A 22,626-nucleotide genomic window follows, 5' to 3' on the forward strand; every position below is an offset into this window, starting at 1 on the left:
GCTATAACAACTTGTTAGAGTGAGATCGTTGAGATTGTCCTTTTAAAGGAAAATTAAATGAGAAGGAAACATAAATCAGGTTCCGACCAAATATACACAAATTCAAAGTAAATGAAAGATATTAAGATACAAAAAGCATCATATTTTTCATGTTCACCTCATACATTTTCTCATCCCCAGTACTCAAAAACTCTATCACTCAAAAAAAACACAGGAAATGTATGAGATGACAACGAACACACTGTTAAAAATAAATTAGTTAACGGTCACTTTTCCAACCATACCAGCACCCTGGTGAGGAGAGCAGTAGAAACTGTAAGTTCCTTTCTCAGTCAAGGTAACAGCGTAAGTCTCTCCTGGGGCATTGAGTAGGTCTTCATCAGACATAGAGATTTTGGAGGCGTCGACACCGCCTGGAATTTCGTCCTCATCGAAGATAACATTGTGTGGGAAGCCAGCATTGTTTTTGAAGACAATCTTCTCCCCAGAACTTACGCTGAATTCGCTGGGAACAAAAGCCAAAGACCCATCATCACCACCAAGCTTGACTTCAACGGCCAAGGCGTTGCTGGCAAGAATTGCGCTTGCAGCAGTTGCGGCTACAGCAACACCAAACTCTTTGAGGGAGGCCTTGGCGCTGAGCCTTGGGACTGGAGAGGCTGCAACCTTGGCTGTGGCACTAACTTTAGCTGGTGTTGCACCAGCCTTGAGGCCAGTGAAAGATGGGATAGCAACAACTGCGGAGGTAATAGTGGCCATCGTGCAAAGCTACTTGAATAAATAGGTGCTATTGTGTTCTGAGTCGCAGTGAGAGGAAATCAAACGGAATCATAGAGGTTGGCTTTTAATAATATGAGGCTTGATTTGTGTGGTTTGAATTTCAGGAGGGATATGTGATTATCAGGATGACAGGGTGAATGGGTGGAGAAATGGGTTATCTGCTCAGAATTCATATGATTGGCCGGCCCCGATACTATCCCACAACGTGGCATGGGCCCTCGATGTGTGGTAGAGAATAGGATGAGATTAGGAAAAGTATGCCAAATTAAACGAAGTGGATTGCTTTTTGCATTATGAACCGGCCAACGCAACCTATTTCGCAACTCTTACTCTTACTCGTTCTCTTTTATTTTTTACCTCTATCTTCCGTCTCAAAAGTGAAATTTCAACAAATAATTGTAGTTAATTTGACATTGGGGTCCTTTTTGTTCTTGTTATAGCAGCGTTATAACCATGAACTGCCGATTAGCTCCAATCGGAAGGAGAAATTCAGGCTATCTTTGATTCCTTTGTTACCAGACACCTGTTACAAAAGAGTGGTACAGGTTGCCATCAAGGAGTTGATATTTTTGTCACTCTCAGGGCATTGGGCAACCCCCAAATGTGGTGCACACTGCAGAGGCCCAGACAACAAGAAGATTTTTGCGTATTGCGACAAAACGACCACTTCGAGAGTAGAGTTACCACAAAATCCAGATACCATCGAAGATAAACATTGAAAATCCAATGATTTCTATCTAAAGGGTATTTGAATCTGTCTAAAGCTTTGAAACTCCCAATTTTCACTCTCAAGATAATGACATGGTTGTAATCAGTATAGGGTCAGAATTTATTGCCAAGGCCAATCGGGATTAAAAGTTTGTGTTGGGTCTTACAGAAGAAAAAAATCCAAGGCTATAATTAGAGGAATCTTTCCAAGCTTCACCTTTTAAGTCCATTTCTAACCAATAGGATTGATGATACAATACCCCCATCCATTAGTTTGAAATTTCAAGTATGCTATGTCCCCCCAATGAATGTTCCAATTTCTAACAACTCCCTTAATTCTAAGGTGATATGGTTGGAAAACCATTTCTTATATACTAACTCCATATATTGCCTTAATACAATGGCTAGCTGTGGCCTAAAAGGTGGGGGAAAGGCCCATGGATCTCGAGAGACCTACCTCTTTATCTGAGCTGAAATGTAGTCAATTTCTCCAAGAGAGATGGTTATCTGCATCTATACAAAATTATGATTTCGTCCTCCCGTTAACCATATCTAGTATAGGTCTTAATAGCATCCTCAATCTAACTTGAAAACTTTGCCCAAAAAAGCTTATCTAAGTGCAGCAGGTAGAATGTACATAATCATTCTATATGGTCTTATGACCAGAGAGATGCCTACTAAATCTTACATATAACTTAAGCCAACTACAACCAGGAAAGTTTTGGAGTAGATAATGTTTTGCTGGGACTAAAACACATTCACCTACAGGGACTCCAACTAAATTAAATCTAGTACATATGCTTGGACTTGCCATCAGAGAAAAGGGTCCTAAAAGAGAGACATGCAGCTAAATGGTAAGATGATTAGATTTAACATACAACAACAGTTAAACAGGCAAAGAACCATGAGGAAATATTAAAATTGGAGTGCAAGGCCATTACCACCTACCTCAAAGCCCAATTTCAGAAAGCATCTTAGGCAGAAGTTAACACTAATATGGCACCATTGCTTTTGATGAGGAAAAATAAAATACCTAAAGAATGCAGCATTCTTATAGCCATCAGTAGAATCCATTATAATTGACCTATTGACCTATAAACAGAGCAACACACATCAAATGCCCTAACCCCCAACAAAATGGTGTATCTAGTACCTAACTCAATCAGATGTCAACACTAGTTACTCTAGGAGCATTATCACCTTATAATTATCATTATTTTAGCCAACCCTGATTTTGAGTTGCAACAGTCATAGACATTTGTACTTCACAAGTATAAACTTTTTGAGAGTTTCCTTCCTAAAACATCAGTTACCTTAAAAAAAGTCTCAATTTTAAGATTAAGCTAACCCTATTTCTAGATAAATTGTACCTAAAATTGGATGCGTTCATAACTACATCCCATACATAGTTGAAAACATTGCGGTGCCAATTAAAGATAGCAAAGTATAAATCACAAAACTTATATAACATATAAATAAGCATAGAACATGTTGCCATCCTTCAGAATAAGGCTTAGAGGTGCATAGATTATATCCCATCAACAGAACAAAACAGAATTGAACATCAAATACTATTGTTGTTATACCAACTAAGCATTGGTTTCATGTTTTTATTTATAAATACCCCAGTTGTCAATTTGGGAAACACAATGTTTAGCTGAAAAGAACCCATAATTACACTAAGACAGGTAAAGCAATATACAAACATGATTGAAATCAGTTTCCCAGTATGAGCAAAGAAATGTACACTTCATGAGACATTAATCCATCACTTCATATAGGAAACACATTGCCAATACCATCATCATCTTCCTCGTCGAATAACTTGAAGCTGGGGTTGACATAGCATTTCATCTCATGAAACAGATTCAAATTATCCACCAGCTTGTGAAAAACATTGCATCCACAACACTACACCCACCACCATCACCAAATCACTCCCAAACTCAAAAATCACAATCCGCAAATAAAAGAAAACCAAAAAAAAAAAAAAAAAAATCAAAATTCCACCTTTACATTCAAATTCAATTCTCTTACCTGAACGAATACGGTGCCGTCGGTGTACGCGTGGGGATTGATGGCACGAGTAGTTCGTTGACCGCAAACATTGCAAGTGAAGGCCACACGCATCCGTCTGCGTGGCGACTTGGTGAAGAGAGACCACGGAAAGGTGCAGACTTTCTCCGTATTGGATTGGCCCTCAGTTCCAGCGGGTACAGATGGACCCTCCATGCCCGATCCTGTAGTCCACCCCCTTACAGACGCCGCGCTCAGAACCAACCCCATCGCTGCATCCTAAATTGAATTCCCCAAAATACCCACACCATCAATTCATTATTTTGTCCTAAAATTGGAGAAATAACAAAAAAGATACAAAACTTTTTTTCTTTTTTACCTTGGATAAAGTTTGATTGCCGAAGAGAGGGACGATGCTTGTGTTGTTCGGATCAGATTGGAGATCGGAGTCGTTACCGTTCTCTGATAATTAAGACAAAAAACCAACAAAAATGCTTTCAGAAACGATAATCACAGCCACGGAAAGGAACAAAAAAAGAAGAGATCGCAGGGTTGGAATTTAAAGTTAATACTTTTGGAAGAGGTGGGGAGGCGGATGATTCTTGCCAGAAAGTCTTTTCGTTTAGGAGAGAAGATGGATAAGGAAGAGGAGGACGAGGAAACGATAGCAGCTGCAGGAGAGCTGAGAGTTTCCATGGGCGACGCGATGAGTCCGCCCTGGCGTTCAACGGAGAGAAATCCTGCAAGAGTAGCTTTTCACGGCATGGTTGGATCTTCGACACAAAAGGCCAGTTGTCTTCGAGCCACGTGATGCATTCATTTATTCAATGTAATGTAATTTAAAGTATAGCCCATTAGGCCCAATCCCAAAGCTTGACGCTCATTAAATGAGTTAAATGGACCAATGAAACACACAAAAATAATACTAGTGGTCTGAGCATTGGCCCAAGGGCACTTCAGCAAATTACAAAAACAAACGGTGGAATTAGGGCTGTAAACGAGCCGAGCCGAGCCGAGTAGTGAGAGGCTCGAGCTCGAGCTCGACTCACAACTCGGGGCTCGATACTCGGCTCGAGCTCGATCGAGTTTTATTTTTCAAGCTCGAGCTCGATTCGTGATCGAATTCGAGCTACTCGAGCTCGCTCGATTAAGCTCGATTAATATGTAAAAATAAGCTCGATTCGTATACTCGACAAAAATTCGATTATTCATGCTCGAACTCGAACTCGGACTCGAAATATTTTATTAATTAAAATAATAAAAATATATTTAAATATAAAAGCTCGATTAGGCTCGCGAGCTACTCGAGTCAGATATAATAATACTCGAATTCGGTTCGATCGATAAATCGAGCTACTCGAGCTCGAGCTCGACTCGACAATAATCGAACCGAATTCGAGTTTTTTTCGAATCGAACCCGAGTAGCTTGCGAGTACTAATGTATCATTTACACCCCTAGGTGGAATCATATTCTCTAACCCTTTGCAAGTTGAGTTGCCATGGTTGGATGCGCATGCAGGAGGAGTTAAGATGACATCATCGTGATCGTACAGCAAAAAGTTCATGGACCCGAAGATCCCGTCATTAAACCAGTACTCTCTAAGCTCATGTCTAACTCGCTTCCCGATAATGCTTGTTGCTAGTGTGAAAGACGACTCGGCGAAGAAACGACCAGGTTCTGCCATAACTATTAAGCCAGGCTCGTTAGGAAAATAGTTTTGGAGAACGCTTTTCACAGCTGGCGCTGCTTCAATGAACCTTGAGACAGCTGAGAAGCCCCCTCCGATATTTAGTGTGTGCATGCCAATAAATGAGGCAGTGTAGTGCTTTTCCTTGCAGATGCATCATGCATGCATCACATTAACAGAATATAAACCTAATTTGCCAAAGATATTGGACTAATAAATGAGACAGTGAACTGGATTTCCCTAATCGCAGATGCACCATTCATGCATCAATGACTGCATATATGAAGCGCATGTCTAATTTGCTAAAAATACTGGGCTTCAAAATAGCACGACTAGAAGATGCCTTTCATAGTTTTATGATGTTTACGCCATTAAGTGAGAATGAGGAATACATGTCTGAAGCACTGTCCTTTTAGTGAAATGAGCGTATGCAAAATTATAAGCGTACGAGTATAGGAAATTAGTTTATTACATAAGTGTATATAACTATTTTTATATATCTTTATACATTTAAAATTGATAAAAATTAAAATTTAATTATTAAAATTAGGAGTTCAGGATAAATTGAAATGCGTGCTAAACCCGTTGAGTTGTCTGTAGCAAATATTTTTGCTTACGCAGAGATTCCATGGCGTGACTAATTACATTAAACTTTTGTTCTTAGACCTTTATACCATGGAAGATTCAACTTTCGTCAAGGATGGATAAAGAAACAAAGCTTGGTCTTTTGTCTATTGTTAAGGGTGGAAGATACTATCTAATTAGGCATCTATTTAATTTTTAGGTTTGAAGATTCTATTCCAAAGCGAAGATACAATTCTCATCCAAAAAGCGAAAAAAAAAAAAATCTAGACTTAATTGGTTAAAATTCGTCATCCTCAATGAAAAAGTTTTGGATTTAAATCTTGTCGATAGTTATTTATTTAGATTTTTTTGAATGTATAATCTGCAGTCACATGTTTAAACTATTAAATATGATACATTTTATTTAACTTTAAAAATTAAATAATTTATTTATCTCAAATTTTTTGTACTAAAAAAATAAAATAATAATAATATAAAATTTTATATTTAATATACTATCTATATATAAATTTTATACAACTTAATTAGACTTATAACAATCACAAACCAAAGAGAATAGTCCCATGCCAAACAAGAGACGGCCCATATCCACCAACCAAAAGGCCTTACGATCATCAATTTTGATTGGAATAAGCAAGGTATGTCAAAATGGCTGACATGTTGAACCCATTGAAATTGGACCCAGCAGCCGCCGTGTAAGCCCCCATGTTGGGGAACACCAGCCAGTCATTTACTTGTAGATCCGGCAGCGGATAACCCTTCAAAACCGTATCAAGCGCATCACACGTGGGTCCAAACACGGTGGAATCATAGCTCCTCGCTTCTTTGGATGTTGGGTTGCTACGATTGGATGATCCTGTGAGAGGCATGCACGTGACAACCGCATGGTCGTAGAGAATACAGTTCATGGAGCCGTAGATCCCATCGTTGATCCAATACTCTCTTAGATCACCTCTAACTCGTTTTCCTATAATGTTGGTGGCTAGTGTGAAAGCTGACTCAGCAAAAAAACGACCAGGCTCGGCAATTACTGTTAAGCCTGACTTGTGCGGAAAGTACGTTTGTAGAGCGGCTTTCACCGTTGACGCCGCTTCAGCGAATTGCGGGCCGGCTGTGAACCCTCCGCCGATATTTAGCACATCCATTTTGGGCATGCCAAGTCTAGCAGCCGTCTCAAACACAATTTTGGCTGCTGATATGGCTTCTCGATAGGCTCGAAACTGCATGGCTCCGCTGCCAATGTGGAACGAGACGCCTGTGATCGTGAGCCGTGCAGCTTGAGCGGCCTGGAGGAGGGGGGTGACTTCCTCGGGTAGTGCACCGTATTTGAGACCTAAAGGGCATCTTGCGCCACCATCTTCCGGGGCTTTGATCCGTATCAATAAGGCACATTTAGGGTGCCACTTTTTAATCTTTTCCAGTTCCTCTTTAGAGTCGAAAGTTGTTAGGTTAACTCCAACTGTTGCAGCATACTTGATGTGCGACTCTGCTTTGCATGGGTTAGCAAAAATGATCCTGCCAGGTGAAACACCAAGAGACAACACGGATTCAATCTCGGCCTTACTTGCGCAGTCGAAGCCCGAACCAAGGGCAGCCAGTGCGCCAAGGAAAGCTGGGTTGGGGTTGCACTTGACAGCGTAGAAAGGTTGAGCTATGGGAAGGTTACGGGCCCACTTGTCAAAGAGGGCCATGACAACACCCAAATCCAGCACGTAAAAGGGTTCTTTCATTTCGTGTTTGGTGGAAATGATTGACTGAATGAAAGCAGTCAATCCATCTTTCGAAAGAGCCGTGATCTTCTTTCCTCTTACCCCAGGCGCACCCACAATGGCCTGCAAGCTCCTGGGGCTGGATCCCATGGCAACTGATCGACACGGAAAGAACTAAAAACTGAAAAAGCAAAGGCTTTAAACAACAATATGAGAATCTTGAAAGTAGTACTTCTATTATTGTACTTTGGGAGGATATATATAAAGAGAGATAGGGTTCGGGTGGCACAGAATCATTAGCTGCGGGTGGACCGGTTGAGTAAAAAGAGAAAAGGTGGGTCTATAATTGGAGGACCTTTTTCATCATTGGAGAATCAGCATCAAATGCTAAGAGTCGAGTGTAAACCTGGTCCTATTATATGAAGTTTGTGTCTGTGGACACAGGGAATTAATTTCCTGAAAAAAAATGTGGCTAAAACTCAGTTAGATTGATGATGGTGGACCAGGAAGTTATTTTTGAAATGATTCTAAGGGCGGAAATTTCGCGTAAAGCGGCGAATGGGACGAATCTATGTAGGTGGAAAAGTACCCTGATCCTGATTCACTGTCTCTTTTTCATATCTACACGACTTCCTCTTCTATATATATACTCCGTTGATCGAAGTTTCGTTGAAATTAACAAATAATTAATCAATGGACAACCAAAGAGATCTGGCTTGTTGTAAAAAAAATCCTACGAACGTTAAGTAAAACTTCTAGAAAAAAAAACAAAAAAACGCGACCATGGATTACTTCTCACAATAGAATTCTTTTTGCTCAACTCTCAAGAAAGTCTGCCTTTGGACTCTTGATGTTTGGAAGAGGAGGTTTGAATTTGGTTCTTGTGGTTTTGTATACTTTTATTGATCAAAGAAAATTATATTCATTGCTTTTATTTAAAAAAAAAAAGAAAGAAAAAAAAACACATAATATTCCTGGGATTTTTTAGTAAAAGAAAAAGAAAAGAAGAAATGCTAATTAACTTTTCCCATTTATATGTACTGCATGAAAAACATCAATGACTATGATTTTATGAACAATGAATTATCAATGACTGACGCAGGAAAATGATGTGGATGTTGAACATAATTTGGTCATACATGTTGAAAAAAGTTAGCTTACTTTGTCCAAGTGGATGTGTATATTCTATAACATATATATATACTGATTCTGGCACAAGGGTTGAATGCTAGCGATAAAAAAGCGTTACTCGTAGTTTTCTAAGTTCAAAATTGGCATAATATAATTCGTCAAAAGTTGTTGTATAGTTTAGATGCGTCAAAATTTTAAGCAACTATTCAACCCAAGCCTGCCAAGAATTGACATATCAATACATATATATGGGTAAAGATATGTTTATAATAATATAAGAGTTAGACAATTTTTTAAGTTTTAAATTAAAATTGAATTCAGCATACACTTAATTATTTTGATCAAAAGAGATTAAAAAAAAAGTATAATTCACACACTAATAATCTATATATATATATATATATATATATGGCCTTATTCCTTTCTTCTTTTTCAAATACTAAATTCTTTGTTTTATGCTTTTATTATGATTTTTTTTTTATTAGTCTTTGTTTCATATGCTTAACTTGAGCTTCATCTTGCATAAAACAATATTAAAGTTATCAAATACTATAACTCAATACCTGGTCTGTTTTTTTTTTTTTTTTTGAGAAATATCTTTGTATTAAATGAAAATTAATATAATTTCTTTAATTAAATAAAACATGTGTGGCACGCTAAAAATAAACTAGCTATTTCAGTATTCAACAAACAAAAGTAATTAAGAGTTGAAAAATAATATTCCTATTATTAGATTTGGAAGAGATAATAGTCTATATGATGATTGAATTATGAAAATTCATTTCTTTTAAGATATTTTTCGAATTTTTGAATTTTTAATTGATCTAAACTTCTAAAGTACATTTGTTAAATTTTTTATATTTCATTATTAATTAGAATGATTGTTGATAAAAGAATGGTATATATTAATTCATATTAAATTATGTGAGCATTATCTTTATTTATATTTATTAATGACAGTCGAATTTTTAATAAATAATTATTTATATACAAAAATTAGTACCTAAATTCTTTATGCATATGTGTGTAATTAAGTATTCTTTGGCTTTGGTTTAAAATTTGTATTTCAAATTGTATTTTCCAAAAAAAAAAAAAAAAATGAAACTTTGTATTTATAGCAATATACACAAATAGTTAAAGTGCTTAAGAAGGTGATCATTGTAAGAGTGGATGGATTAATAAAGTTTAATTTTATAAATGTAATTTAAAACATTAAAATATTAATTTTTTTAAATTCCATTAATGCACTTTGTTATTACTTTCTTAATTGGAGAAAGGAGATTGCCTTTGATAAGTTTGATGATTCGCCCACGGTTGGCATGGAAATCAACTCGGAAAGGTATAGTCAACTTAGTTGGCTCCGGGTAATTAATATCAAAGCCAATCATCAAACTTAGTTGCCTTGGTGGGATCGGCAAATTGACCATGGCAACAAGGCTGCAACCTTCCGGCTTCCACTATAGGTCATCAGAAAAGTTTCATTGAGTCAATGCATCCAATTGATTAATATGTACGCACACACCCTAAACAAGTGCCAGCAAAAGGCCCTTTTCTATTGGGCCACCATCCTGTGAGAAATAGTGAATCAGTGATTTCTCCACCATGTCCATCATCGGTGGTATCAGTAATTTTATAAAACTTTTCCGACATATCTCTTCATGTCGATAGTCAAAACAACTACAGCACCAGTCTAGCTATCTAGTTATTGGTATAATTCAAACGTTTATTTTGACCTAGAGCTTAATCAATTAGTAGTCTTATCATATACATGATGTTTCTGGATCTTGAATGTTAGTAAAAGCCATGGATGAAAATCGTTCAAAGACAGTTTTATCGAAATAGCAGATCATATGGTAACAAGAATCTAGAATGGGCAGTAAGGAAAAACTCATCAGACAGCAAAGAAGTGTAGGGTCAGTGTGAGAGTAACAAAGGGAACAAACAGAAATAAATAAATAAATAAATTTATACATACATAAATGAAAATTAACTTTTTGAAAGGATGACACAGAGGAGTACGGTATACATATTCAAAGGGCAAAAAAGAAACATATTGAATCCTGTTAATTCATCTTTCTCCATGTCCAAAAGGGAATACTTTGGTCCAAGGGGAAAAATGGGATTTATTTGTCACAGTAAATGGAGGAAATTGGAATTAAGATGGATGGATCATCGGCATGCACGCACAGCATTCTGCAGTAATGAGGGAATCTTTGTCTGACTGCCAAAGTGATAGCAGGCTTCCTTGTAAATAAATGTCCACAGATTCTCTGCCTCTCCACCCACCTATCTAATTTACTCTTCTTATTAAAGATTGGCCAGCGGTCTCCACTTCTCACATTAACTCTTTTCAACCAACACCTCTTCTTTGCTTTATTCAAACTGTACAATTTTTTGTCTGCTTTCCTTTCCTTAATTTTCTAGAGAAGATGGAGTAAAATGACACTTGGAATATTAGTATTACCATGATTTAAAAAATAATGTTTATATTACATTTATTTAAGTAATAATTAATCAATTACTACTATATTGCAAAAGTATGGTTTTTGTTTTCCATTTATTGCAAAAGTATCACTTAACTTAATTATATATAGACTCATCGGTCATCATCAATCAAATGCGGTTCTTAGCCTATATGTTCAATTAAAGTTTGTTTTTGAACAAATGTACTTTGGAACTCCGGCCGCCGCTACCTCCTCCATCTACACATCCGCCATGGTTGAAAGATGTGGGTTCCGAAGCTGGACTGTAGCTGGTAGGGTTTATTTGGTGGAGGTGGAAGAATGTACAGATCACCATGCCTTCGTGTAATGAACTAATTATCCTGTGAGGCAATGTAGATCAAATCAATAAGCACTAGGCATAAGGTAAAAGGCACACAGCTATATGAACTAGGATGCAGTAGTATGAAGAAAGTTTCATAGTATTCATTTTTTGTTTCTCTTCAGCAGAGAAATACAATTAACTTAAGTAGTAGTAGTAGTAGTACAAAACTTTCTATTTAATTAATTGAAACTTCCAAAACTTAAGAGTTTTGGATGGAAAAGACTCGCCCTACATGCTGAAACCGTTAGCTGAGGCCGCACACAAATAATAAAAGACAAAAGAATAACCTCTCATTCAAATTAAATTAAAGTAAACACGATAGCTAGTACTTTTGTTAGAACGTTTGAAACATTTAGGAGCCAATTAATTTGCTGTGATCACTGATCAGTAAGGAGGTGAGCCAATTAAGGTGCTGATAGGATCAAAAGAAAAATGTCGGAAAGCTTGAAGGGAAAAAAAAGGGGTGAAGGTCGCAGGTTGGAGACTGGAGATTTTACCTGTCAAAAGCTTTGCTGGCCAGTTTCCGAAGGCAACGGTACTGAGCTGCACAGTGGCCTGGAAGGAGAAATGAAAAGGCACTAGGATATTGGCACGGCTCAATCAAAGCACATGAAGCTATGCAACTAAAGCACTTTTTTTTTTTTTTTGGGTGCTTGAGAAGCGTAGGGGTTAATGTTGTCTGAGTGAACCGAGCCAACATCGCAGTGACTATTTCAACCATCACTGAAAACATGCTGAGTTAAAACCTTATGGCACTCTGCTGTAGTTCTTTTAGGTTAAAATGAAACAGATAATGAACTTGTTTCATTCGAAAAAAGAAGTAGAAAACAAGAGATCATGATGGGACATGGTAGCTAGCAGTGATAATGAAGAAGAAAGAGATGGGGGAGAGGAGAAATGGTGAGAAGAAATGGGAATTTGTTGGATCTAATTTAAGGACACAAAAGAAGAGAGAGTTGCAGTGGGTGCATTAAAAACCCTCGACTACCAAACCCACGTCGAGGACCAAAGCATTTAATATCAACCTTCACGACCCATCCCTCTCTCTCATATACAAACCAAAGTTGAAAGATGCTGGCTACCAGCCTTATCTAAATAATGGAATTGGCCTGTGATCTTCTCTCTTTAATTTCTCTTGTTTGGACTAACAAACCAGAGGCACAGACTGCAGCATAATTAATAAGGGGAATCGATCCGTAAGGCCATAACCGAACTGTTGCTTCTTAATTACTATTTGTGGAACCTCATCAGATTAACGACACAAATTTGTTCGTTGGGTCACCTACCATTTAGTTTATTACTGCCCGGCGTATTAACGACACAAATTGTTCGTTGGCTTACCTACCATTTAGTTTATTACTGCCTGGCGTATAGTGTAGATGAACTTCAGTGAGAGTGAAACCCCCCCCCCCCCTTTCCTCATTAGAATGTTGTGTTCTGCAGGGAGCTCTGAGAAGGACGTTCACGCTTTGGGCGCTAGCAGTGTTAGGGAGTGCTAAGAAACTTGATTATTTTAATTGATTTTATGCTGTAAATCAATTTAAATTAATTAAGTCTTACCTCTGTAATTACAAAAGGAAATTTCTCAAGTCCCCTGAACTCTATGCAAAATCCCTCTTTTTTTTTTATTTCCAAGGAAAAAAATAAGAATAAATGGGTTCTATTCATAATAAGGAAATACTTCACCTGTAATATTTTTATTATATTATGGATATTAAGTATTAATCAATCTCATTCAATAATTATGTAAAAGTTCACATTTATAAATGCGAATTTCATAAAATATTTTGATGGATCATACATAGCTTTAAATTCTCTTTGTTTATAATTCAATTATTTGTAAATGATATGCTTCTAGGAGCAAATTAGATGGGAAATTAAAAATAATATAAATTTTATTTCTAACGACAATTTATTTTTTTGTAATTATAGCACCAAGTAACATATAAAAGGTTTACAGCAATAGATAGATAAATCTCACAAGCACTTTCTCAAACCAAATTGGACTCATAATTTGAAGTTTTTTTTTTTTTTTCAATGCTTCATTTGCAATTGGTTGTACTCATGTATAAAATTTAAGCCCAATTTCACTGCATGCACGCATGCAAAATGAAACTCAAACTTAACAATTGAGTATATATATGTATTTTTGTTACTTTACTATGAAAAAAATATAATTTTGTTACTAATGTTTTTTAAATTTGGTTTTTTCTCACTCGGCCACTAAAGACTAACCCTGAATCTAAAATAAAAATAAAAATTTTAATCGCTAAACGTGTACCTTTTTAATGTAATTATAAAATTCATTCTTTATTTAACCCCAACAATAAAAACAATGGAGTGCCAAACCAAAGAAGCATTTCTGAGGTGGGATAGACCTAGTGGGCCTCTGGAATATGAAATGAATGGGGTTTTGGACTTAAAGCCTTGGACCAGAGTAATCGTAACATATTATTGTATATTGGGCTGAACTGTACGACCAGGTTCAGAATTATAGACGGGCTTTTTGAGAGCCTGTCTGAGCCAGGACATTATGGAAATGGAATACCCTGGTATAGAAAAGAAAGTTTAAAACATCGTACATAAATACTGAAGCAGGCAGCGGAAGGTCCTGGGATTCCATATTGGAAATGGGTGGGCATGTGGGCGTAGCTTGGCAACATCCACAGAGAAAAGTCCCTATCTCGTCTCCCAATAGGCCGGCTTTCCTGGAGTGGGACAAGCATTGCTTACAAGTTACACCAGCCAGCGCTGCGTACATCATACCCTGTAAGCGTAACATCACCGTACAAAGAAACAGTACTTGCCACTGCATGGGCTTTCGCTACGCATGCATGCATGCACCCCATCACTGAACAGTGCCACCAGATTTTTTCCTGCTTCCATAGACCATATATAGTCCAAACCGTACAACGGCCTACTAAGTCAGCTACGAACATGATTTCGAATCTCGCTCATTGGTCAGGGCTCGTAATTTTTATTTTACTCTTTTGATATCTTAAGTTCTTTAACCCAAATACAACTAAGGTGGTTCATGCTCCTTGCTGCAATTTCAATTTCATCAATACTATCTTATACGATATTAACCTTTTATCATATACTAGTATACGATCACCCATGATCAACTATGAGCTACCGCTGTCAATTTCACAATTTTTATTAATAAATGTTGAAATTAGATTATATTATGCTTTTATAGATTAATGTTACTATTTTTTGAATACTAAGTTCAATACTAAAACCTTAGACCAACAATTTGTATGCAAACAAAATAAACAAATCCTACCTTTAACTTGGTCTCTTCATTATTAGTCAAATCCTACCTTTAACTTGGAAAAAATATTAGTCAAATCCTACCTTTAACTTGGTCTCTTCATTATTAATAAGAAATAATTGAAATTAAATGATTTACTAATAAAAATCATAAAATAAAAATATAAAAAACTTTACTTTAATTAATTTATATGATCACTTTTAATAAATAATATTTAATAAATATAAAGTTTAAATATCAATATTTATCAATTTTTTTCTCTTATTTTCATGTATCATTTACCGTAGGCAAAATTTTACTACTTTAAAAACTAACATTTCATGGCTTTGGTACGCTTGGGAAACGTACATGTAATAAGAGTATGGCTGGTAACCCCTAACCCGTAACCACAAAGTATTTGACATGACATGCTGCCTTAGTTAAGTACTAGGTAGGAAACAGGAATGGCCGAGGCCAAGTACCCAAAGCCTTTGGCACAGACAATACCTTTGATGCCTCTTCAGGTTGAGATGTCACATCCCCTCGTCTCTATCATTCCGCTCAATTGACTTCTTCCAGATTCCGTTTCTAAATACTGCAAAATTTTTGCTAACTTACTTCCCTTTTACAAATTTAGAAAAATACTAATCAACTTTGCCCATGAGTTTTCTAAGTTGATAATTAGAATTTACATGTTATTTAATTGGAAGCATATTTGATCTGTTAAAAAAAATTATCAAAATTAAAATAATAAATAAAATAAATAATAATATAAAAATAAGAAATTTATATGTCTTATATATGATTTAAATGGAATACATCATGTGTTTATTTTACTAAAATAAGTGATATAGATAATATTTTTAATACAGGATCATTCAATTGATAATCTGACTATTATTTTTGTGTAAGTGATCGATCTTTTATTTTTTGGGCTCAAGGAGCCTAACAAGCTTATGGAAAACCTTTGTTCATAAATTTATAAGCAATATGATAAATATATGGAAGGGAATAAAGAGGCCGGCATGAATATAATAAGTTCCAACAGTAAGAATATTCAGCCCAAGATTTTAAAATTACCACAGCCAAAAAAGAGAAAGATTCCATGGAGTAGTAGATCAGGTTTCGGAATGAGACTACAAAACAAATCCCATTGGTTAAGACTGAAGGTGCTTGATGACGTCAGCACTCCAACCCATTGAATTATCAATCGTATGGATAAGGATTTACATTATTTTGTTTTACACTATGATTTTTATTATTAATTTTATTAAATTAATAAAATAAAATGGCGTGTAATTATGACTAGATTTATTTATTTATTAATTAAATACTATAATATAAACACCCGCGGGTGATATAAGCAAAGCACGGCAGCATTGTTAGAATCCACGTAGATTTACGCTTTTGGGTGCGCATTACGCCTTGCTTTAACGTTCTTTTCTTTCTTCTCCCAGTAATAGTCCAAATTTATCAGTTTATAAAAGACGGGAAAAAAGAAGAGAGGGAAAACCACAAATAGGCGAAGCTATGGTTGTATAGTTGACAATATGTTCGAACTCTGATCCTCCAGCGTTTTAGAATCTGAATCAAACATTTTTCTTTTTTTCTTTAAACTTTTATTAGTGTTTTTTTTTTTATAATTTGCTTTTTGTTTGGATGGTAATGGCGGATACGGAGAGTTGCAGTAGTAGAGCGGTGGATTTCGAGCCTAGTCAGAGTCGAAAACAGAGGCAAAAGATTGAAGTGTATAACCAAGTTCTTTGTCGACTTAGGGACTTGAATATTGAGGAGGCAACCTTCCCTGCCTTTGAAGATGAACTTTGGGCTCATTTCTCTAGACTTCCTACTAGGTACCCCACTTTGAAACCCGGCTTTCACGTATTTTCATTTGCTTTTCCTTTTACTCGGGGAGGTTGAGTGGATTTGAAGTTTTAATAGCATATTTGTGTTTGATAACCAAGAAAATGAGAATTTAAATTTAGCAAATTAACCATATGGAGTAGGATTTCTTTAGAGACGAGACGGTAATTTAAGAGAGTTAGTCAACTTTTTCCCATTTTTTAGTCTACTTTTTTCCGGTTTTTTCGTGGTTGTTGGTTTCTTAGCTGCCAAACATGGCGTTAAATATATCATGTTGTTCCTTTTTTCTTTTTTTTTTTGGGTAACGAAATAGAAGTAAACTGAAATATCAATTCACTGGCACTTTTGGCGTATGTTTAATTAGGTAAAGGTTTATTTGATTTGTTTATTGTAGGTATGCATTTGATGTAAATGTGGAGAGGGCACAAGATGTTCTTATGCATAAAAGTTTACTTCATAAGGCACGCGATCCTGCTAACAGACCCGCCATCGAAGTTCGGCTTGTGCAAGTATTTTTACTGAATCTTCTCATTTATCTTGCAGATTAGGCTTTACCCATTTCTTATTTAGTGATCATTGATGCTTGTTGATGAAAAGGTTGTACAATTATTCTATTGTTGGGCTGTTTTATCATGCCCCTTTGAAGGGCATAAAATAATTTTCTCAGCCATTTGCATCTTAACAAATGTTTCTATTGTACAGGTTTATTCTGCTTTGGATGGAAATAAGGCTGAGCCGGCACGTGTGAAGTTTACAAGAAAAGCTGATGCTCAATGTTCTGATTATCCCAACAAAAAGAGGCATGGTTATGTAAACATCTATTTGGTCTTTTTCTTTTCAGAGTCAAAGCAGTCAATCTGGCTTAAGTTTGTGCTAATTTCTAATATCCTCGATGCTTTCCTTACTTCGTCTTTCTCCTTTCCCCCTACTTTAGGGTTCATCCGCCGCCTGCCTTTGGTACATCATCTGATCTTGAGCTCGTGCATGAAGCCAGAAGAGGTGTTAAAGATATGGATGCTGTAATTAATGCCAAACCAATTCACTATCGGTAAATACTTCCAAAAAGGTTCTCGCCTGCTTTTTGGTGTTTTTTTTTTTGGTGATCTCCCTGAGGATTTTATGCAATGAATATATCTCATAGTTGTTCAATTTCTACACAACTCTGTGCAGATCGAGTTCAACTGCATTGATTCATTTAGTATAACAAAATGATTTCAGAATGAAAAATGTTTTACAGTTCCGCCTCGGAACCAAAGTAGAAGAGTTAAAAGATTCAATCAGAGGAGAAGTAATGTCTTCCTAGTTAATAAATTATCCTTTATGTGCTTAGTGTATTCTATGGCAAACTGCTCTCAACATCTGGGTCTGTAAGCTACTAGCTAAGTGCAAAACTGTGTTTGTACACTGATTCTGCATTGCTGTGGATATTTTTCATTGGATACTTTCTTGTCAACAGTGTGATCTATTCGCCCCATCTAATATTCTTTTCCCCTTAGGTTTTCCTTTTATTTCTGACTCTTGCTGGTGAATGGTAGGTATAAGACTTTGAAAGCTGGGAAGTCTTTTCTATTTATTTCTGGAAGCCTGTAGCGAGTGTTTGTGAAATAATTTGTTTTAATTCATAATTTTGTAGGATGATGCATGAGATCACTATTTCAACAAATGACAAGCCAAAACTTCTAACGCAGGTAGTCAATGTCTCTTAGTTTTTCTAGTAGTGTAAATAATTTTTGGATATTATATCTGGTCATTAGTCTTTTTCATATCATTATTGAAGATATTTTATGTTGAAATTTCAGTTGACTTCTTTATTATCTGAAGTTGGACTGAATATACAAGAAGCACATGCTTTTTCCACAACAGATGGCTATTCCTTGGATGTGTTCCTTGTTGATGGTTGGGCACTTGAGGTATTTTACCCTTTCTTCTCTTTTGATATTATATCATAGCAAGTCGCTATTCCTTGAGGAAGAATATCACAGAGTTTATAATGGTATCAATAAAATGTGTATCAGTCTTTTAAGCTGTATATTTATAGCATTGAGATCGTTCTGTCTTTCTGATTTATTTTTTATCAGCCTTGAAGTAGTTTATTGACTCTCACATCTAGTCCTATTAGACTTTTAATTTTCCAAACTTGTGTGCCTTTCCATAAATTACTCATGGATTGACTTACTTTCATAGTTAATGGTTTTTAGGAGACTGAGCAGCTCAGAAATGTATTGATAAAGGAGATGTCCAAAGTTGAGGTAGCCTCACCTGCTATTCTATTTTGATATTATTTTCTTCCTCATGATAGACAAGGACGTTTTGCTAATGTAATTTGGCTTTAATGGTTTATGTTAAACCTGGAAAAATTCAGTTGATCACATTTCTAAACCATCCTATCTTTTTATATTTTAACTGAAGTGAGTATGGAATCTATATTCTTTTGTACTGACATTTATCTTACCACATCGATGATTATTTTGATTGGTAAAGTAAAACTAACTTTGTTTTGTTTTTCAGTACTATGATACTTGGTCTATATATTGTTACAGTACTTGTTATTTGGTGCAAGGAATATTTGGTGATTTAATGTTTTAATTCATTGTTAAGTGGATATGGCCTAATTTTATAGGAAACATTAAGTAATTGAATTTTCTTAATTATCTTTTATATTTTGCTGCTGCCTTTGCTCCTTTTCTTTTATCATTCCAACATATGTTATGTATTATTTCGTTCAAAGATAGAAAGGATGATCATTGTACAGGAAAATATTGAAATATCTTGTTTCTAGTGATCTTGTGGCAGTGCACAAGTCTGATAATTTGAATTGCCCTGCAGAAGCATTCCTTGTTAAGATCTCATGCCACATATCATGTGAGGGAGCTAGAGCAAAATGGAAACAAGCTTGTCTCCGGTCATGTACACATACCTGCTAGAGGAAGTGGTGTTTGGGAAATTGATACCAGCCTGTTGAAGTATGAAAGCAAGTTGGCTTCCGGCTGCTATGGTGATTTGTGAGTCCTTTATCTGCAAATGCCATGCTCTGTTTGTCATAATACTTGTGCATGATATATTTTGACTAATGTAGGTATAAAGGTACTTTCTATGGTCAAGATGTAGCTATCAAAGTCCTTAGGACTGAGCATCTAAATGAGAACTTGCAAAGGGAATTTACTCAAGAAGTTAATATTATGAGGTGTGTTTAGTCACAATTTGTAATTACTGTAGACACTGCTTTCATATACTTTTCCTTTTCCGTAGTATTACCTATTGTTAACGAGCTAATTCAATTTCCTGCAAATTCTTTAAGAAAAGATAAACTACTATCTACATCATACTATCAGGAAATTTAAAATTTCTTATCCCTTTATTTTCTTATTTGAAATTTACAGGAAAATTCGGCACAAGAATGTTGTTCAATTCATCGGTGCATGTACTAGACCTCCCAGCCTGTGCATTGTGACTGGTATGTTTCATAAGACTTCTATTCAGACATAGTTGCCTGACTGAATATGCAATTTTCATTTTCATTTCAAAGTTTATTTTGAATTTCAATTATATATCCTTTTGTTTTATTCTCAGAGTTCATGTCTGGTGGAAGCATGTATGACCTTCTGCATAAACAAAAATCTGGTTTTAAGCTTCCATTCTTACTCAAAGTAGCAACTGATGTTTCCAAAGGAATGAGCTACTTGCATCAAAATAGCATAATGCATAGGGATCTGAAAGCTGCCAATCTTTTGATGGATGAAAATGGAGTAAGAGATTCACCTGTGGATAATATTTACTTTGTAAATTTATTGCCTTCTATGTGCAAAATAATCTTAATTCTTACATCCTGCCAAAGTTATACTCGTTATGGAGTTATCTCTTGAGGCTGTTAAATCATAGTTGGCAATTTTGGTTTAAAAAGAATAATACCTTGAGGATTAAGATTTGAGAAGAATTAACGATGGATAGGGGTATCTTATGGGGGGTATCCCTGTGGTTAGATGAGAGGGGTATAGAATCTTGACTTTCTTTTTCCCAGTCAACATGGCACTAATGGATTTGGGATTTCTATTTATGCTACTAGGCGTTTTGTAGAGGCCCTATTCCCATTTGGTGTCAGAGTCAGCGTGTGCCATTTATTTGGTACTAACAGTCAAACTCAATGAAAGTATCAAACCAGTAAGAAAAATTTTACTAGAGCAAATTGAATATATTTTGAGGGGAGAGATCAGTTGCTTATAACATGAAGTATTGACTGTTTTTGGTCTTGCTTGTATTCAGATTATGTATATGCTATATATACATTGCTTGAGCTGGCTGGTCCATGATTGCCATCTTTCTTTACACCCAAAGGATCTGTGTCACAGGTTGTCAAGGTAGCTGATTTTGGTGTCGCTAGGGTACAAGCTCAGTCAGGTGTGATGACTGCAGAAACAGGAACATATCGTTGGATGGCTCCAGAGGTTGGTATTCTTGTTGATGTACACTCATTCTTGGACTTTGTAACATTTTGTTTACTTTGTCACGATTGAAGGTCTGGAATATTAGTTCATAACAAAAAGTGAACCTAGGTAGACTAGAACTAGGAGAACGGCTTTATCCGATTAATTTTTTGTTGGTGCATAGCTTTAATGAGTTAAAACAAGTTGAGAATTTTTTTATTGATGACCTTCCCAATTTTCTCTCCCATTTTCATTTTTAAAATGATCTTATGTTTCTTGTTTCAGTTTCCAGGCCTTAATTGATTTGTTTACATGTATGGCATAATCAAACCTTGAAACCCAATATGGTTATTCCATGCAGCACTAAAAATAACTGTTGCATAATCTATTGGTCTTTGTTATAACTATTTGTTGGAGCATGCACATATAAGTTAATGAGACACGATGATGACATTCCATACCATGACTGTATTGACAATAACCATTATTTCGTTTGCTAGTTTCCTCCAGCTCTCTCACATGATTGTCTGGTCTTGTTTTGTGGAAGGTGATTGAACACAAACCATATGATCACAAAGCTGATGTTTTCAGTTTTGGGGTTGTGCTATGGGAACTGCTTACAGGAAAGGTGATTCTTTGGCAATATTTTGGTTGAAAAAAAAAAAGCATCTCTTTTCTTTTTTCATTGAAGATGGCTCAATCTTCACGTTAAGGTTTATTTTGGTTTGTCTTTCATTTCTACTTGTTTATGCATTGTAAAGACTTAAAAACCAACCTCTAGTTTTTGTGATTGATGCCAGCTTCCATATGAGAACTTAACCCCGTTACAAGCAGCGTTGGGCGTAGTACAGAAGGTATTCTTTAATAAAATAGAACTAGTAGAACTATTTTGTATTAGTGACACAAATATCCATGTATATCATTTAATATATATAAAAGTGTGAACACAAAAAGTATTAAAAATGATTGACCTAAATTCAGTTTGGTTACTTTCTTTTTAGGGTAGTTGTTACTTGTTTCACTAAAAGATTACTAATTCATGACTAACCAGCATAAGAGAGTTGAAACAACGAAGAGCTTTCTCTTTGTGGATTTCAGGGTCTAAGGCCTGTGATTCCTAAGCATACTCACCCAAAATTTGTGGAACTGCTGGATAGATGCTGGCAACAGGAGCCATCACTAAGACCCGAATTCTCTGAAATTTCAGATCTTTTGCAAGACTTAGCGAGGATATAGGGGAAAGTTGTAAGAACCGTCCTTTTGCTTATACTTCTTGTTAGAAATATTGATAATCTTGGAAAGGTTGCAGGCAAGGAAAATTGGAGGATAGCAGAAGGAAAATAACCTAGAAAATTTGAAACAACTTTTAGGCAAGGAAGCTAGCAAAGATGGCAAGCCCCTGTGGATAATTTTTGTAGCTTGAAATATGCATATCTTAGCTTTTCTTTACCCCTGTAGACTTCAACTCAATATTTTCAAAGTAATGGGTATCGTTCCAAATTGGCAGCTTGTCATTGCAATATACGAATACATTTTCTGTCTAGTATTTGAACTTAAAAGAGAAAATAGGAGATGCCATTGCTTGAAGTTCTGCTCTATTTTATCAATGAGAAGTGATTGATTTAACTCAATATTTGGCATTTTGC

General features: G+C 35.9%; 3 protein-coding genes and 1 pseudogene across 5 annotated transcripts; 1 reads left to right on the plus strand and 3 right to left on the minus strand.

The window, feature by feature from the left end:
• Positions 1–80: 80 nt before the first annotated feature.
• PETE1 (plastocyanin 1) lies at positions 81–759 on the minus strand. Its single transcript, XM_089740938.1, has one exon. The coding sequence runs from the start codon at positions 757–759 to the stop codon at positions 256–258; it is 504 nt and encodes a 167-aa protein (XP_089597064.1). The 3' UTR covers positions 81–255.
• Positions 81–4,313, minus strand: LOC111312857 (uncharacterized). Its single transcript, XM_022913535.2, has 4 exons — positions 4,077–4,313; positions 3,884–3,966; positions 3,526–3,783; positions 81–3,399 (listed from the first exon to the last, which is right to left on the minus strand). Exons 1-4 carry the CDS (start codon positions 4,198–4,200, stop codon positions 3,262–3,264), a joined length of 603 nt encoding a protein of 200 aa, XP_022769270.2. The 5' UTR covers positions 4,201–4,313; the 3' UTR covers positions 81–3,261.
• Positions 4,314–6,234: 1,921 nt separating this feature from the next.
• On the minus strand, positions 6,235–8,109 carry LOC111311428 (ornithine decarboxylase pseudogene; annotated as a pseudogene).
• An 8,014-nt stretch (positions 8,110–16,123) lies between these two features.
• Positions 16,124–22,500, plus strand: LOC111312860 (serine/threonine-protein kinase STY46-like). Of its 3 annotated transcripts, none has more exons than XM_089740980.1 (15): positions 16,124–16,549; positions 16,954–17,068; positions 17,262–17,369; positions 17,494–17,607; positions 18,193–18,247; positions 18,359–18,469; positions 18,758–18,808; positions 19,386–19,561; positions 19,636–19,743; positions 19,940–20,013; positions 20,130–20,305; positions 20,906–21,001; positions 21,528–21,608; positions 21,781–21,834; positions 22,079–22,500. In XM_089740980.1, exons 3-15 carry the CDS (start codon positions 17,326–17,328, stop codon positions 22,214–22,216), a joined length of 1,278 nt encoding a protein of 425 aa, XP_089597106.1. In that variant the 5' UTR covers positions 16,124–16,549; positions 16,954–17,068; positions 17,262–17,325; the 3' UTR covers positions 22,217–22,500. The 3 variants fall into 3 exon arrangements, with proteins under 3 accessions (XP_089597106.1, XP_089597098.1, XP_022769282.1); XM_089740972.1 differs by having other exon boundaries at positions 16,129–16,549; positions 17,262–17,359; XM_022913547.2 differs by lacking the exons at positions 21,528–21,608; positions 21,781–21,834; positions 22,079–22,500 and adding an exon at positions 20,623–20,717 and having other exon boundaries at positions 16,212–16,549; positions 17,262–17,359; positions 20,820–20,955.
• Positions 22,501–22,626: the final 126 nt, after the last annotated feature.

The sequence above is a fragment of the Durio zibethinus genome, chromosome 1 (genome assembly GCF_047325235.1).
Source record: "Durio zibethinus cultivar Kanyao isolate XHJ-2024 chromosome 1, ASM4732523v1, whole genome shotgun sequence".
Classification (NCBI taxonomy): Eukaryota; Viridiplantae; Streptophyta; class Magnoliopsida; order Malvales; family Malvaceae; genus Durio; species Durio zibethinus.

What these genes read in the sequence shown, in the direction of transcription:
- PETE1 (XM_089740938.1), bottom strand. Translation starts at nt 759, where the DNA reads ATGGCCACTATTACCTCCGCAGTTGTTGCTATCCCATCTTTCACTGGC.
- LOC111312857 (XM_022913535.2), bottom strand. Translation starts at nt 4,200, where the DNA reads ATGGAAACTCTCAGCTCTCCTGCAGCTGCTATCGTTTCCTCGTCCTCC. An exon ending in CCTCCCCACCTCTTCCAAAA is followed by an intron (nt 3,967 to 4,076) that starts GTATTAACTTTA and finishes CTTAATTATCAG; the next exon opens with AGAACGGTAACGACTCCGAT. An exon ending in GCAATCAAACTTTATCCAAG is followed by an intron (nt 3,784 to 3,883) that starts GTAAAAAAGAAA and finishes AATTCAATTTAG; the next exon opens with GATGCAGCGATGGGGTTGGT.
- LOC111312860 (XM_089740972.1), top strand. Translation starts at nt 16,356, where the DNA reads ATGGTAATGGCGGATACGGAGAGTTGCAGTAGTAGAGCGGTGGATTTC. An exon ending in TCCGGCTGCTATGGTGATTT is followed by an intron (nt 19,562 to 19,635) that starts GTGAGTCCTTTA and finishes TGACTAATGTAG; the next exon opens with GTATAAAGGTACTTTCTATG. An exon ending in GGGAACTGCTTACAGGAAAG is followed by an intron (nt 21,609 to 21,780) that starts GTGATTCTTTGG and finishes GATTGATGCCAG; the next exon opens with CTTCCATATGAGAACTTAAC.